Consider the following 18,267-nt stretch of genomic DNA (forward strand, 5'->3'; position numbering starts at 1 on the left):
TATGTCAACCAGTTACACCTAGGAGTTTTCAGTTTTATTAGGTTGATAATTGTACTCCATCTTGTGTAGTTGTATAAATACCCTTTTAGGTAGTTCATTAATGATTAGTACTCATATTTTCACCCTCAATTACTCTCACTCCCTCTTTATTCTCTCTCACTCTCTCCCTTTCCACGCTCAATTTTCACCAATCTTACTGTTTCAAGTTCCAACATTTGGCATCAAGAGCCTAGTTTGATCCATCAAACACCTAGTGTGCAAAAATGAACTTTGTTTCCAATTAATGAATCTCTGCCAATCTCCCAATTCTAGATGCAAAGAATTATGACAAGTGGTGAAAACATATGAAGGTGTTGATTGGTTATCAAGATGTTCTTAAAGTTATCAAGAATTTTGTTACTCCAATTTTAGAAGGTGTAACATATGAACAAAGGTCTACGCATAAGGAAGAGAAGATGAAAGATTACAAGGCATTGTTTTTTATCCATCTATGTGTTTATGAAGATAATTTAGAGAAATTTGGTGATTACACAACTTCGAAGGTGGGAAATCTTTGAGAAAATGTATGCAGGAGATGACAAGGCAAAGGTGGTGAGGTTACATACCCACAAGAGGCAGCTAGAGTTTATTCAAATTGAAGAAAAGGAAACAATTTTTGAATTCACGACGAGAATCGCAATATTGGTGAACCAAGTGAAGGCATGAGGAGAAACAATCATAAAGTAGTATGTTATCGCAAAAAATTTACATTCTTCGATGCCAAGATTTGACAATGTAGTGATTGCGATTGAGGAATTGAAGGATCTTGCGACGATGATCAGAGAGGAGCTGCATTTCTCTCTTGAAGCGCATGACCAAAGAATGGAGGAAAGAATGTTGATAAGGAAAACGCGGAAATCATTTTGCAAACACGTTTCAATGAAAGAGACAAGAAAGCGAAGGGAAAGTGGCCCATGAACAAAGGTAAAGGGAACTTTAAAATTTTGGTGGAAGAGAATCCCAAAGTTCCAAAAATTCAACATTCTAAAAGGGTGAAAAATGTGGCAATAAGGTTGCTTGATCCATCAACTCTAGAGGTGGAAATGTAAGAGGTAGAAAAGGAAGAAGGATGGTTGGCAAGAGTAGTGTGTAATACTATAATTGTCAAAAGAGTTTGCAAGAGAGTGCAATGCCAACAAGAAATAACATCAATAAGATGAATCTAGAGTTGCAAAAAAAGAGTTTGATGATGAGAATACACTCTTGGTCATGATCACGGAAGGAGAATGCAGAAACAACATGTTGCAAGATAGTAGCAGCAGTAAAAAAATTACGAAACCAAAGTGTAACCAGATTCAATTTTATGCCAACCGGTTACATGCTGAAGAAAACACAACGATAACTTTGAAAGAAGCATTGGAGTGTAGCGATCAATGTTATTTGAGCTCCATATGTTCAACACGTATGATGGGAAGGAATGATTGGTTTGTTACAATAAATCGTGCCATGATCAATAAGGTTAAGTTTGTAGATGATGCCACTCTAGCGGCGAAAGAGATTGGTGATATATCGATCAAGAGAAAGGATTTTGGATATTCTTTGATAAAGGATATATTATATATCTCGGGAATCAATTGTAATCTTCTAAGTATTGGATAGTTGCTTGATAAGGATTACAAGACTCATATGGAGAATAAGATGTTACGCATTATGGATGCAAACAGAGTTTTAGTCCTAAAAGCTCTTATGGCTCCTAGAACTTTCAAAGTTGAGTTGAAGTTTATGGAGCATAGTGTCTTAATATTGTAGCTAGTATAGAAGAGTGTTTATGGAATTAAAGGGTTGGGCATCTCAACTTTAGAGATCTCAACGCCTTACAAAGGAACAAGGTGGTTACCAGACTGCCATTGATCCACACACCGGATGAAATATTTGAAGAATGTGTACAAGCAAAGCAACATAAGAGAGAATTCAGCAAGGATGTCGGTTTTAGAACCAAGTATCATCTTAAGGTGGTGTATTTAGATGTGTGTGGACCGATGCAAGTTGATTTTATTGGTGCCAATAGATATTTTGTCACATTCATTGATGATCATAGTAGAAATCTATGGACTTACCTAATAAAGAGAAGGGATGAGGTACTTGATGTGTTCAATAACTTCAAGTCCATGGTTGAAAGGAAAAGCGATCAAAAAATCAAAGTTCTCAAAATGAGCAGTGGAGGCGAATATGTCTCGAATGATTTTGGGAAGTTTTGTAATCATGGGGGCATTGTACATGAGGTAGTGCTTCCCTATACACCACAGTAAAAGGGTGTTTATGAAAGGAAGAATTGATCGATCATGAACATGGTGAGAAACATGTTGAAAGGGAAGAATTTGCTGAAAGAGTTATGGGGAGAGGCGGTGTCCACAGCTGCATATTTATTGATAATGTGTCCAATAAAGCAGCTTGAAAATATTACACCAGAGGAAGCATGGTCTAGATTTAAATTGAATCTGAGTCACTTGATATTTTTCAGTTTGGTAGAATATCGACATGTGTCGAGACAATTTAAAAAAGAAGTTGGATGATAAGGGAGAATTGATTATTTTGGTAGAGTATCACTCTATTGGTGGTTAAAAACTGTTTGATGCAGTAGATAGAAGGATCTTAATCAGCAGGGGCATCGTTTTTCGATGAAATAAAAGAGATGCAACAGAGTTTAATTGGTTTTCATAATATCTCAACCGGTTACACTAGTGAAAAGTTTGTTCCTACAGTGTTAAAAGGTACAGAACCAGCCCCCATTGAAATCTGAATGAAAGATAATGTGAGGGGATCAACAAGACAAAGAGGTTTTCCTTCAAGACTTCAATATTGTGAGTTGTTCCAAGATAATGAGATCAATGACAATGGTGATTTTGTCCATTTTTCACTTTTGCCAAATCCAAACTCGTTAAAATGAACGAGACTTTGAGTGATCCAAAATGGATTGGTCCTATGAAGGAGGAACTGAAATCGATTGAGAAGAACAAGACTTGGGAGTTGGTTGATCTATCAGAAGGAAAGAATCCAATTGGTGTAAAGCGGGTGTATAAAATGAGAGAAAATCGCAATGGTGAAATAATCAAGCATAAGGCTCGATTAGTTGCAAAGGAATTTTTGCAAAGAGAAGGCATGGACTTGGAAGAGGTATTTACACCGGTGCCTAGAATTGAAACCATTAGACTAGTTGTTGGTATTGGAAATAACAACAATTGGTTCATCTATCAAATGGAAGTCAAATCTGCATTTTTGAACATACTGCTTGAATGAGAGGTTTATGTAGAATAGCCTCATGGTTTTGTAGTGAAAACACAAGAGTCAAAGTTCTACAATTTGAGAAAAGCATTATACTGTTTAAAACAAGCTCCAAGAGCTTGGAACAAGAGGATAAATGATTTCTTAAAATAGATTGGCTTCAAGAAGTATGTATCTGAATATGGTACGTATCTGAAGAAGGATACAAATGAAGGGGTGATAATATTTTGTCCTTACATGGACGATTTGTTTATTACGAACAACGATGAGTGATGCATTTCTAAGTTCAATGGTGAACTTATGAAGGAGTTTTAGATGACCGACCTATGCCTCATGACATAATTCATTGGCATTGAGTTTTACAAGTCTAAGAAGGGACTGATCATGCACCAAAGAAGGTATGTGCTTGAGTTTTTGAAGAAGTTTAAAATGGAGCATTATAACGATGTCACTACTACAGTTGAATCGAGGTTGCAGTTATCGAAGAATGAGGATGAGCAAGATGTTAATCCAACTATATATCGGAGGCTAATTGGATACTTGCATTATTTTTGCAATACGCGACTGGATTTGGCGTTTAATGTTGGTATTATGAGCAAATTCATGGAGAGGCTGAAGTGTCTCACTTGGCAGCAGTCAAGAGGATTCTACGATACGTCAAAGGTTCTGTTGAGAGAAAAAACTAATTCTTGTGCATGTAACAGGTTATACTTTTATGCTAACCGGTTAAACCTAGAACATTTTTTGGTTAAAAACAAAGTCAGTAGCTAAATATCAACTAGTTACACTTAACAATTTCAAGATTCTATAAATCAGTGTTTGACCGTCATATAAAACTCATCAGAGTTTTAAAACCTAGACTGTTCTAATCGGTCGTACTGGTTAGACCTTGAATCGGAAGATAGAACAGTCTAATAATGGCATTGAACTATAGTTGCAATTGACCTGATAACAGTCGATGTGACCCAACCGATTCACGGGCTAAATCAATGATTTTTTTAAACCGGCAAGTTGATCTTTTTATGTTTATTTTCTACCTTATTATAATTTTGATTCCCTTAGTTTCATTTTTCGTAAGCTTTAGTGCTCCTAGTTTAAAATCTGATTTTATTATATTTATAATTATGTTAATTATTTATAATAACTATATAATCTTAAAATTATAAAAATAAAATGTTGTCAAATTTTAAAAATCAGATATGTAACCTTTCAAAATTATTAAGATTGTAGTTTTACCGACTATACCATAAATCTCTTTAATATTTAATTTGATCAAAAAGAAAAGAGAGAGATATTCTATAATTATAACAATTCTCTCTAATGCATTTTTCATTAAACTTATTTATTATTAATTACACAATAAAATAATATAATAAACTTAAAAATTTATAAAATTAATTAAATAATATAATAATATATAAATTAACAAGAAATTGGAAAAAAAATCATATTATCAAATAAAAACCAAATTATATTTAACGGAATTGATTATTGATTGCAAGTGTGACTTGGTTAAAGTCAACCATGGGAGGTTGACTCTTGGTTAACCAACTTCTTTATGGGCTTTTTCATACACTAGTTCATTAGTTACTTGGTTTGGATTCAAGACAAGGCATTACAATTCAAAATTCATGCAAGACTCAAGATTCTTGTTCAAATTCAAGTTCAAATATTCAAACAAATGCAACTTTGGAAGGAAAACATTTTTCTTGAAGCACAAGACACTTATTTTCATACAAGGCCATTTTCATTACAAAAACATACAAATATTCATTATAACATCCAAAAATTAAGTCCATACAAATTACATCATTTTGACCTAGAGTTGGCTTTTGGTCAATTGTTGACTTTTTGGTAAACAGTTGACCAAAGTCAACTACCTATCCTAAATTCTATCCTGCTTCTTCTTCATTCAAAAGCCATCTCATTTTTGTTCAAGATCCTTCATAATTCTTGATGTTCTCTTCTTGAGCTATAACTTCCTTCTTGATCCTAATATTCTTCACGACCATTTGTGTCAGTTTTTGTCATACGGTGAACTGGACTTTTTGTGTTTTTTATCGCAATGTCGCGGTTAGCAAGAGTCGCCACCGACTTTTCTTTTATCCAATAAGGAAAGGTGGAAAAGAACAGGAAAGACCTTAATTTAGATTTTGGGTTCGGGAGGTACATTATACAAAGGGAAGGTGTTAGCACCCTTTGTATCCATGGTTATCCATGGGCTCTTAATTGCTCGATCACTTATATTATTTTTGTCTAAAAAAGTGTTTGTGAATTGTTTGGAAAATTGTTTTGAAAAGAGAATTTAACTTTGTAATGATTCTTGTATGAATGTATACAAAGTGGTTATCCCGTTTTAGTTTTGAAAATTGTTTAGAAAAATATAACTCGGTAATGATTCTAGTATGAATGTATACCAAGTGGTGATTTTTTAAAGGCATTTTGAAAGGTGTGAGGTGCAAAAAAAATGTTTTAAGTTGTGAGCCAGCAATTAAGAGTCATACCGACCCAAGGTCTTTACGGGCATTTCCTATCCTTATGAGGGTAAAACTGTCCTTATTATTGAGAAATAAGTAGTTTTATCCTTTGGATGTAAAAGGGTCATCGTAGGGTCATCGATTGGTCATTGAAGGCAACAGTTATGAGGATACCTTAGCATTCGAAGGGACTATCATCCTTTAACCGTAGGCAACATCGGAGGGTCATCGAGGGACAAAGTTGTATATTCGAAGGCAACATCCGAGGGACTATAATTTATTTTATGATGATTTAACCGAAGGGTCTTTGCTAAGGGTATCCCCACGTTCGCGGGACATGACCGTAATATCGTAATCGTAAGGCAACAAAGAGAGGTCCAAGATCACTTATTCAAAGGCAAAGTTTTACAATTAATTATATAATTAGGATGAAACTCCACATTAAAATTATTAAAAATAATATATTAAAAAATTAATACATTAGAAATTAATACATTAAAAAATTAATTTAGGGTGAAACTCCACAAGGGTATCCCACAAATAAAGTGGAATACCTAGCCAATAACCTTTTTCTTGGGATATGTGAACCTTTACGAAACTCAAAAAAAAGAAACATGTCAGAACACCAAATCAGGGTGCAATCGAAGATTACACCGGAGAAATATCACAACAATAAATAGGATATGATAAATAATGCATGGCTATGATAAAAACATAAAAAAAACAGACTAGAAGAATCAGGTACTGTCTCGTTCGCCTCTGCCTCGCCTAGCGAAGGCCACGGATTTTGAATTTGAAAACAGCCCCATGTTAGGAACTTTGAATTTTATGGCATTTTATCACAGGAATAACATGGTCAAACATTCAGGGTATTCAGGCATATTTAAATTCCCATACGAAAGCAAATTATATATCAACATTTAATCATGATGCATTATATATGTAGATATGGCCAATTGAAAGTATAAACAATAGAGATACGCAAACCTGTTTGCCAATTCAAGGTTGAAGGGATTGACCACTTGTAGTATCGGAATAAGTTAGGCAACGGGAATTGGACGGCGATGGCTTCGGTGCAGATGGGCTGCCTTCAGGGTTTCTTTACTCTGAATTCTCCGGGTAGGCAGGGTTCCTATGCCAAAGTTTCTATCTGTCCTTCTCTGTTCTCTCTCTTTCTTTTTCCTCAAGGTTTTGTTCCAAGGAAACCTCAGAGTATTTTGCTTCTCTTCCTTCTTTCTCCAGTAAATCTCCCAGTGTAAACTCCAAGTCTAACTCCCCTACTGAAACTTCAGTATTTATAGACTAATTTCGTGGGTAATGGGCTTGGAATGAGGGAGACCCAAGTCCAAAATAATTTGTTATATTTTATTTATTTATTTATTTTAATTATTTGATTAATTAATTAATTAATTAATTAATTAATTAATTAATTAAAAAAAAAAAATTTCTTTTTCTTTTTTTTTTTTTTTTTCGTTTTTTTTTTCGTTTTTTTTTCGTTTTTTTTTTTTTTTTTAGGAAAAATGATGGGTAATTTTTGGGGTATGACAGCTGCCCCTGTTCAATATTCTTGAACCGAGAGAGTTAGGATGGCGTGTATGCCATTCGTGGTCTGGAGGTGGAAGATTATTGAACACTAGAATGCCCCAAAAATTTGCACTTGAGAATCGACAGTTGGTCTTGATGGAGATGGGCTTAAAGATGCCATCCGGGAGGTTTGATGACGAAAGCTTCAGATCGCGCCGTATATTAGGCCAATTTGAAGACATGGGTGCCACACTGGGTCATACGTTAGACCGTATAATGAGTCATCCATTAGGCTGCCGACTTCGCTGGGGAGTCGGAGTGTGTCATATGCTGTTGGGGATAAAGGATCAGAATGGACCATACGCTAGATCGTATCTGAGTTGCAGAATGAGCCGTACGTTAGGCTGAATCTGATGACGAAAGGGGTAGTCGTACGTTAGACTACACTTCAGAAATGTACCGTATGTTAGGTAGCATCTGAGGGGATGGACATCTGAACGGGTCGTACGTTAGACCGTCGCAGAATGAGTCGTCTGTTAGGCCGCATCTGATGATGAAAGCGGTAGTCGTACGCCAGACTACACTTCAGAAATGTACCGTACGTTAGGTAGCATCTGAGGGTTGTAAGATCCAAACGGGTCGTACGTTAGACCGCGTTGGGGTTGTTGAAGTTCAGAATGGATCGTACGGTAGATCGTATCCGAGTTGTAGAATGAGCCGTCCGTTAGGCTGCATCTGAAAAAGAAAGTAGTCGTACGCTAGACTACACCCCTGAATGTACCGTACGCTAGGCAGCATCTGAGGATTTGAAGGTCCAAATGGGTCGTACGTTAGACCGCATTGGAGTTGGTGAAGAAGTCATATGTTGGGCTGAATCAGAATGAACCGTACGTTAGGCTGTATCTGATAACCTGTATATGTTGTACTTGCAATAAATGTCTGGGATGGGCTTAGAGATGCCATCGTTAGGAGGATATCGAAGTGTTGTCAGAATGAATGTTCCCATGAACTGTATTTGAAATATGTATCTGAATCTTGAATGTGATTGATAAAGGTGTCTGTCTGAATGAACCTTTTATTTTGACTATATCAGGAGGATAAATAACCTGCAAAGAAAAGTTAGCTTCATGCTATGTCATGATGTATGAGATGTTTCGTGTTATGCTAAAATAAATGCGAATGTTGTATGCATGCGTATGCTGTGAAATGATGTAATGGATGAGTTATGCGTATGAGAAGTTCTGCTTGGGGACTCTACTGGGGAAAATAAATCCCCATCTACTGATTGGAGATATTTGTAATGATGGTGGAAATATTCAGCAGAGTCGGGCTGGAGATGGATGAGATGATCAGCCTGTCTGGCGATGCCGACCTCTGTTGGGGAGTAACTGGCTGTGCCGGGGAATGCTGCTAATTTCTTCTGAGGAATAACAGACTTGCTGGGGGAATAGAATTGGTAGCGGATTCATTGGAAGCATGGTTAGACCTTCTCCTCGATCCTGAAGTCGGGTAGTAATTGCTATTGCTATTCTACGCATATATTTTGGTAAACATTTATCATATTCAAATGCACATATTAATTCAAATTAAATCAATGGACATTTACGCAACCAAAACAGAAAAGTAAAAACAAAAGCATCTTTTTTTTGAAAGAGGGTTGTATTGATTTTGAAAGGAGGCCTATAAACAGGCAATTTGTGTACAAGGAGACAGAAATCCTAGTAAGAGGAAATTGTCGAAAACAAAGAGAAAGCTATGTGGAAGAAGTCCTATTGATTTTAAGCCTACTACTGTCATTATGTCTTCGAGCATCTCATCCCTTGCTGTCGGATAGAAGTGATTGGCTTGGTCAGTCCCTCGAACTTGGATGAAAGTTGACTGAGAACGGGACATAGTCATACGCTTTAATCCCTAATTTTTGCCTGGACCGCCTTTTCAGGTTTTCAGTCCACCAGGATACCCTTTTTTGCCCAAGCCGCCTTTTCAGGTTTTCGACTTGCCGGGTGTACATTTTTTTTATATATCCCTAATTTTTGCCCGAACCCTTTTGGTTCGCCGGGATGCCCTTACTTTTGCCTAGATACGTCGATCTAGCGGGTCTCTTTTATGCGTAGTATTTTTTAACTATGTCCGCGTTCACGGGATGTGGGAAGTCTTCACCATCCATAGTAGCGAGTATCATGGCTCCACCAGAGAATACCTTCTTAACCACAAATGGCCCTTCGTATGTGGGAGTCCATTTGCCTCTGGGATCACCTTGTGGTAGAATGATACGCTTGATCACCAAGTCGCCAAGTTGGTACACCTGTCTCTTAACTCTTTTGTTAAATGCCTGGGTCATGCATTTCTGATATATCTGCCCATGACAAACAGCCGCAAGTCTCTTCTCATCAATCAGATTTATCTGATCGAGTCGAGTCTGAATCCATTCATCTTCATCTAAGCCCGCCTCTTTCATGATTCTTAGAGAGGGAATCTGAACTTCCACTAGTAAGACGGCTTCCATTCCGTAGACTAAAGAGAAAGGAGTTGCCCCTGTCGAAGTTCGTACCGAAGTACGATAACCATGAAGAGCAAATGGTAACATCTCATGCCAGTCTTTGTATGTTACTGTCATTTCTTGCATGACCTTCTTGATATTGTTAGCAGTCCCCACGGCGCCGTTCATCTTTGGCCGGTACGGAGAAGAGTTATGGTGTTTTATTTTGAACTGCGTGCAGAGTTCAGTAATCATCTTGTTGTTCAAATTAGTACCATTGTCAGTGATAACTCTTTCAGGAGACAGCAGGTTTCTCAAATAGGTATTTGATAGAATCCATCTTAGAAGTCAATAAGGTGGTATGATTCAACATATACTGTCTTAGTCGGCGAGCAGCCCAGGCCAAAGCACAGCAAGCTTTCTCGGGCTGTGAGTATCTTGTTTCACAGTCGGTACCTTTTGCTAAGGCAGTATATGGCATGCTCTTTTCGACCAGACTCGTCATGTTGCCCCAACACACCTCATTGAATTTTCTAACACGGTCAAATACGTAATTAAAGGTCTTCCTTCAACTGGTGGCATCGGAACTGGAGGTTCTTGGCGATATTTCCTGATTTTGTCATAAGCTTCTTGGCATTCATCATTCCATACCATCTCTTGATTTTGTCTCAGTAATTTGAAGATGGGTTTGCAGGTAGCAGTCGAGTGTGGAATGAATCGGGCAATGTAATTCGAGTGCCCCAAGAAACCTCTGACTTCTTTCTTGTTTATTTCAGTACCCAGATTTACAATTTCAATTGATTCCTCATGCGGCTGTATAGTCTTTTCTTCTTGCAGTAGTCGGGCAAGTTCTCCAGGGACTTCACAATCTTCCTCGCTTCCATCCTCAGCTTGGTAGATCGGATTTTCAAAGTCATAATGAACAGTAGCAGAGTCATTACCAACAGGATCCAGAGTGGATATGGATCGGCAAATTGTTACGTGAGTGTGTGCAAGAAACATAGCTTGTTTGAAAAATGACAGGAAAGATAAAGAGCGCAATATTTGAATGCAAAAAGTCCATTGATCTATTGAATATGAATATGCTTATGAAAATGACAAACCCCTAACAAATTAGCCATTGTGCCTTGGGCATAGACACAATGCTTTAAGAAGTTTGATTGTAAAAGAAAATTAAAATTTGCAATTCTAGAATAAACAATAACAATTACTCCTGACTAAAGGAAATCGGGATAATGTCTTCAGTCTTCCAATTGTTGAGTCCGTCACCAATTGTTGGGAAAATCCAGCTATCCAAGTCGCAATCGCTATCAGCATCTTCTACAGCATTAATCTGATTTTTGACTATCTTTCCAGAGTTAAACCCCAGGCCAGCTTTATCAGACTTGTACGGTACATTGATCAGTTGACCCCAACCAGCACGATCACCATTTTCAATCGCGGCTTGAGCATCTTTCAGAGAGATCATGACAGGGGGAGCACGAACAACCTTGGGCACAAGGGGAGTTGGCTTAAGGACAGGACTGGGTGGAGGAACCACTTCAAATGACTGAGAAGGAGTCTCAAAGAATTCACCATCCATCTCAACGTATTTGAAGGCTTGCACACTACTGACAATATACTCTTCTTCTCCACATACAGTGACAACCATGCCTGCTATTGGATACTTCAGCTTTTGATGAAGCGACGAAGCTACCGCACCTGCCCCATGGATCCAAGGGCGCCCTAACAAGCAGGAGTAGGCGGGACGAATGTCCATCACGTGAAAGGTAGTGTTGAAGACTTGAGGTCCTATCTTGATAGGGAGAACCACTTCACCATAGACAACACTCTTCGCACCATCGTAAGCACGCACCACAACATCACTAGGTTTCAGTTCAATGCCTTTGTAGTCAAATTTATCGAGTACAGCTTTCGGGAGCACATTCAAGGAAGAGCCGTTGTCGATCAACACGTGAGCCAGGGTGATCCCCTCACACTCGATGGAGATATGCAGAGCTTTATTGTGATTCTTTCCTGCTGGTGTCAGGTCAGCATCGGAAAAGCCTAGGCCATTGTCAACAGTCAAATTAGCAACATAATGTTCGAATTGATCGACGGATGTTTCTTGAGGCACATGAGCGGTCTTCAAGAATTTCATCAATGCATTGGCATGGGATTCAGAGGATAATAACAAGGACAACATTGAGATTTTAGACGGAGTATGCCCCAATTGTTCCACTACATCAAAATCGCTCTTACGGATGATTTTCAGCATCTCTTCCATTTCCTGTTTGGCAACATCTTCAGAAGTAACTTCGACCGATGTCTCTGACTGAGGAGGATTGACTGGTCTTTTTCCTCGAATTTCGGGAGCGGGAGGTGAGATTTCTGGGGAGTAGATCCTTCCACTTCGAGTAACTTTACTAGTCCCCACAATATCATTAGGATTAGCAGAACTACCAACTTGCTTTATGCCGTGGATGTAAACGTCGCCTCCGTAGTTCCACGGAATAGCTTTGCTGGAGGAATATGGCACGGGGCCAGGTGCGGTAATAATCAGGGGAGCCACTTTGGGCTCAGCGGTAATCTTCACAGGCACTCTAGTAGCGGTAATCTTCACTGGAGCTTTGGACCTAGCAATCACAGATACCTCTTCAATAGAGTTGTCCACCTTAGGAACCCTTTCAAATAGAATTGTACGATCATCCATCAGCCGTTGAATGCCGTTCTTCAACTTCAAACAATCATTGGGTCGGAGTACACAGAGATCGCAATCTTCAGCACAACCTGGAAATAAACCAGCTTGCAATAAATTCTTCTTAACGATCAGGAGAGGAGATGCTAAATCAGCAACGTCAGTAACGTGAGAATTGTCATCCACAACATTAACATTCTGGTCATGATTAGGCATAGGTGCTGTGATGACATTGGGGGTCGCCGGAGGATCAAATTCAATTTCTCCAGCGTCGATCATATCCTGAATCTTGTTCTTCAACAACCAGCAATCATTCGTATCATGCCCGGGGCTATCGGAGTGATAGGCACACCTGGCGTTGGGATTATAACGAGGAGAAGTAGTGTTGGGATTTGCAGGAGGGCCTCTGAGGGTAATCAAATTGGCCTTTAACATACTCTGCAGTGCTTGGGTTAAAGTCATATTGATCTTGGTAAACTGTCTTCTCGACCTGTCTTGTCTGTGTTGGAAGTTCTGAGATGGCGGTGCAGCAATTGTAAATGCCCCAACAGTATGGTCACGATTCTTCTTGTTATGCTTCCTCTCACTGTACACAGCATTTGATTCACTCTTTCCCTGATAGGACTTTTTGGTGCTTGCAGAAGTAGCTGCCTGTATCTTTCCACTTCGAATGCCGCTTTCAACCCGTTCACCTGTCAAGATAAGTTCAGTGAAACCTGACGAGGAACTTCCCAGTAGATGGCTGTAGAATGGGCCAGTCAGTGTACCCATGAACATGTCCACTAACTCTCGATCAGTCATAGGGGGTTTGACTCTGCCAGCCAAATCTCTCCACTTTTGAGCATATTCTTTGAAACTTTCTTTAGAGCCCATAGTCATATTTTGTAGCTGTAGCCGAGTAGGCGCTAACTCAGAATTATACTGGTAGTGCTTGTAGAAAGCTGTTGCTAAATCAGTCCATGTGCGGATGTTAGAGCTCTCAAGCTGATAATACCACTCTAACTGTGTGCCAGACAGACTCTCTTGGAAGAAATGGATCCACAGTTTCTTATCAGTAGTGTGGGGCTGAATCTTTCTCACATAAGCCCTTAGATGCATCTGAGGACAAGAGGCACCATCATACTTAGTGAAAATGGGAACCTTGAATTTGCGGGGAATGACCACATCAGAGACCAGACCCAAGTTTTCGAAATCCAGACCGGGCACTTTCTGCCCCTCCATAGCTAGCATACGTTCTTCCAGCAACTTGTACTTATCATCCTTCGGAGAGTACTGTTCATGTTCATAATCTTCATCGTCGTCCTCAGAATTGACGAGATTAGGATTCTCATCTTCCGAATCATTCTCGGTCTCTTCTTCTGAATCCTTCGGAATTCTAATCTTGACTCCTGTAACCTGTCCCTTAAGCCTTCTCCCCGGGTTGATGTAACCCACAGGTTTCTGGTCCTTCTTCTTCTCCATCAAAAGAGCTTTCAGTTCTTCCTGCCCCTTAGATAAGCTCAGCATCATTTCCTGGAATTGAGCATTCTGGGCCTGGAGATCTTTGACAGTTTGTTCGAGAGCCATTGTTCAATCTGTTTGAATCTGCTGGAATCTGTTTGATAGGAAAATCGTGAGAACACTGATCCTTTAGAATACCTGTTATGCGATGCAATGCAATGTATGAAATGTTTTCAAGGACTTTCGGGATTTAACTTTGCATAAACTAACAAAAAGAGCTTTTTTTTTCTTTTCTCTTTTGTTTTTGTTTTTTCTGTTTTTTTTTTAGCAGAGTTAAATCCCTAAATCCTTGAAATGGTTAGTACAATGCCATGATGTTATGATGTTATGTTGTTATGATGTCATGTTGTTAGATAAATAACAAGCACAAGCAAGTCACACAACAATCATTCCTAGGTTTTAAGGCTTGCGTGAGTTCCATAGGTAAATACCCTCCCCACTGAAGTTTGGTTGGTTCAACCTGTCTTAGAATAGTAACCGGGTTCTAGAAGGATCTCAAATCATTGACCTTTCCTTAAGTCCACTTCAGTGCAACACCAAATGGTTGACCGAAGCTTCCCTAAAGTCCAATCTCAAAGAGTGTAGTATCGAGTCTCAACCAACTCCAGTCGGAACCGAAGCCAGTTATCTCACTACTTTCTAATGGCCAGGATGAGTCAATTAGGGTTCTAAAGGTCTGGTTAATGCTTTTATGACACCACGCGAATGCCAAATATTTCCTCAACTAACATGAGGAACATCAGGACATCCAAAGTGCCACATTAACCGTAGCCATCATTTTGACCATTCCAGTATACGCCGGACAGTCGCGATGATCTCTTGCTACTTACCTAAGGTACACTAGATCCGGGTGTAGGATCTTTCACTCAAGCATAACATACCCAAGCAATCCCTTAAAAATAAATCAGACAAATTGAATAAGTGATCTTGTTTTTAAGGTAACCTCTCTTTTTAAATATTTAGGGTCCCCAGCAGAGTCGCCAGTTCTGTCATACGGTGAACTGGACTTTTTGTGTTTTTATCGCAATGTCGCGGTTAGCAAGAGTCGCCACCGACTTTTCTTTTATCCAATAAGGAAAGGTGGAAAAGAACAGGAAAGACCTTAATTTAGATTTTGGGTTCGGGAGGTACATTATACAAAGGGAAGGTGTTAGCACCCTTTGTATCCATGGTTATCCATGGGCTCTTAATTGCTCGATCACTTATATTATTTTTGTCTAAAAAAGTGTTTGTGAATTGTTTGGAAAATTGTTTTGAAAAGAGAATTTAACTTTGTAATGATTCTTGTATGAATGTATACAAAGTGGTTATCCCGTTTTAGTTTTGAAAATTGTTTAGAAAAATATAACTCGGTAATGATTCTAGTATGAATGTATACCAAGTGGTGATTTTTTAAAGGCATTTTGAAAGGTGTGAGGTGCAAAAAAAATGTTTTAAGTTGTGAGCCAGCAATTAAGAGTTATACCGACCCAAGGTCTTTACGGGCATTTCCTATCCTTATGAGGGTAAAACTGTCCTTATTATTGAGAAATAAGTAGTTTTATCCTTTGGATGTAAAAGGGTCATCGTAGGGTCATCGATTGGTCATTGAAGGCAACAGTTATGAGGATACCTTAGCATTCGAAGGGACTATCATCATTTAACCGTAGGCAACATCGGAGGGTCATCGAGGGACAAAGTTGTATATTCGAAGGCAACATCCGAGGGACTATAATTTATTTTATGATGATTTAACCGAAGGGTCTTTGCTAAGGGTATCCCCACGTTCGCGGGACATGACCGTAATATCGTAATCGTAAGGCAACAAAGAGAGGTCCAAGATCACTTATTCAAAGGCAAAGTTTTACAATTAATTATATAATTAGGATGAAACTCCACATTAAAATTATTAAAAATAATATATTAAAAAATTAATACATTAGAAATTAATACATTAAAAAATTAATTTAGGGTGAAACTCCACAAGGGTATCCCACAAATAAAGTGGAATACCTAGCCAATAACCTTTTCTTGGGATATGTGAACCTTTACGAAACTCAAAAAAAAGAAACATGTCAGAACACCAAATCAGGGTGCAATCGAAGATTACACCGGAGAAATATCACAACAATAAATAGGATATGATAAATAATGCATGGCTATGATAAAAACATAAAAAAAACAGACTAGAAGAATCAGGTACTGTCTCGTTCGCCTCTGCCTCGCCTAGCGAAGGCCACGGATTTTGAATTTGAAAACAGCCCCATGTTAGGAACTTTGAATTTTATGGCATTTTATCACAGGAATAACATGGTCAAACATTCAGGGTATTCAGGCATATTTAAATTCCCATACGAAAGCAAATTATATATCAACATTTAATCATGATGCATTATATATGTAGATATGGCCAATTGAAAGTATAAACAATAGAGATACGCAAACCTGTTTGCCAATTCAAGGTTGAAGGGATTGACCACTTGTAGTATCGGAATAAGTTAGGCAGCGGGAATTGGACGGCGATGGCTTCGGTGCAGATGGGCTGCCTTCAGGGTTTCTTTACTCTGAATTCTCCGGGTAGGCAGGGTTCCTATGCCAAAGTTTCTATCTGTCCTTCTCTGTTCTCTCTCTTTCTTTTTCCTCAAGGTTTTGTTCCAAGGAAACCTCAGAGTATTTTGCTTCTCTTCCTTCTTTCTCCAGTAAATCTCCCAGTGTAAACTCCAAGTCTAACTCCCCTACTGAAACTTCAGTATTTATAGACTAATTTCGTGGGTAATGGGCTTGGAATGAGGGAGACCCAAGTCCAAAATAATTTGTTATATTTTATTTATTTATTTATTTTAATTATTTGATTAATTAATTAATTAATTAATTAATTAATTAATTAATTAAAAAAAAAAAATTTCTTTTTTTTTTTTTTTTTTTTTCGTTTTTTTTTTCGTTTTTTTTTTTTTTTTTAGGAAAAATGATGGGTAATTTTTGGGGTATGACAGTTTTCATGCCTTGATTAAGTCTTGTTCAAATACATATCAGCCCTGCAATTACACGAACAAGGCACAATCATAACTCATACAAGCATAGCCACACGCATCTACATACCATACATTAACACCTAACCATATACAATCCAATTCAAACCAAGTATACCATCCAATATACCATGACCTATACACATCCATGCAATAACCACACAAGAAAGTCACATACATGAAGGTGACAAGAAACACAAGAAATTGGGGTTTGAATCGGGTTTCTAAAAACAAAATATTTTTCAAAACCAAATCAATAAAAAAAACATGAACAAGAAAAATAACAAAGTTATTTTTATACTGGTTCGTTGTTAACGAAGCTACCTCTAGTCCATCCTACCAAGGTGATTTTTCCTTCTCAACAAGGACTTAATCCACTATAACCGAAACTGATTACAAACACCACAAAGACAAATCATATTTGTCTTCTTGAATCTATCTGACTAAGACCTAGTCACTCAAGGAAACCACTCAAACAACTTTGAGAAGTTATTGCCACTACAGCATATGTGCTCAATAGGTGTCCAACTAAGAAACTGGAGGAAAATTTTTCTTTTGAGAAGTGGACTGGAGATAAGCAAAGTGTAAACCATCTGAAGGTGTTTGGTTTTGTTTCTTATAAACATGGCCCATATGCTAAGAAAAAGAAGTTGGATGGCAGAAGCAAAGTCATGTTGCTTGTAGGGTACCCTAGTACAGGTGATTATAAGATCTATTGTCTTATCACCAACAAAGTTGAATTCAGCAGAGATGTCATTGTAAACGAATTAGAAGTGTGGGATTGGAACAATTCTCAATCCAACTTTGGTGCAGTGTTAACAGATGAGTTAACTTCTGAAGATATTTCAGACTATGAATGAGAGTCGGCCTCTGAAGGAGATTTTACCTCTGAAGATGAGTCAGATTCTAAAAGTGACTCTGATGCTGAAACTGAGTCTGAAGGCGAATCTAACTCTGAAGGTGAATCTGATTTTGATCCATATTCTGATGATGATCTAGACTCTAGTGGTAATCATGCCTCTGAAGGTGGTCCAGCCTCTGAAGGTAGTCCAACATCTGATATTGTTCCAATATCTGAAGAAGATTCCGAACAAATTCAGAGATCACAAAGAATCAGACGAATACCAAGAAGATTTGCAGAGTTTGACATGTTGTAAGATACTGAGATAGACTCTAAAGAGGAAGTCATTTAGTGTGCCAAGTTGGTAGACTCTAAATGAGTTAATACTGAAGAAGCTCTCAAGAATAAAGCGTAGTTGAAGGCCATGAAAGAAGAACTTTAGGCTATTGAAAGAAATAAGACTTGGGAGTTAACTAAGCTTCCAAAGAACAAGAAATCCA

General features: G+C 38.2%; 1 protein-coding gene across 1 annotated transcript; it reads left to right on the plus strand.

Moving 5' to 3' along the window:
* Nucleotides 1-2,922: 2,922 nt before the first annotated feature.
* On the plus strand, nt 2,923-3,276 carry LOC127115219 (uncharacterized mitochondrial protein AtMg00820-like). The gene has a single exon (XM_051046814.1). The coding sequence runs from the start codon at nt 2,923-2,925 to the stop codon at nt 3,274-3,276; it is 354 nt and encodes a 117-aa protein (XP_050902771.1).
* The last annotated feature ends 14,991 nt before the right edge of the window (nt 3,277-18,267 follow it).

The sequence above is a fragment of the Lathyrus oleraceus genome, chromosome 1 (assembly GCF_024323335.1).
Source record: "Lathyrus oleraceus cultivar Zhongwan6 chromosome 1, CAAS_Psat_ZW6_1.0, whole genome shotgun sequence".
Taxonomy (NCBI): Eukaryota; Viridiplantae; Streptophyta; class Magnoliopsida; order Fabales; family Fabaceae; genus Lathyrus; species Lathyrus oleraceus.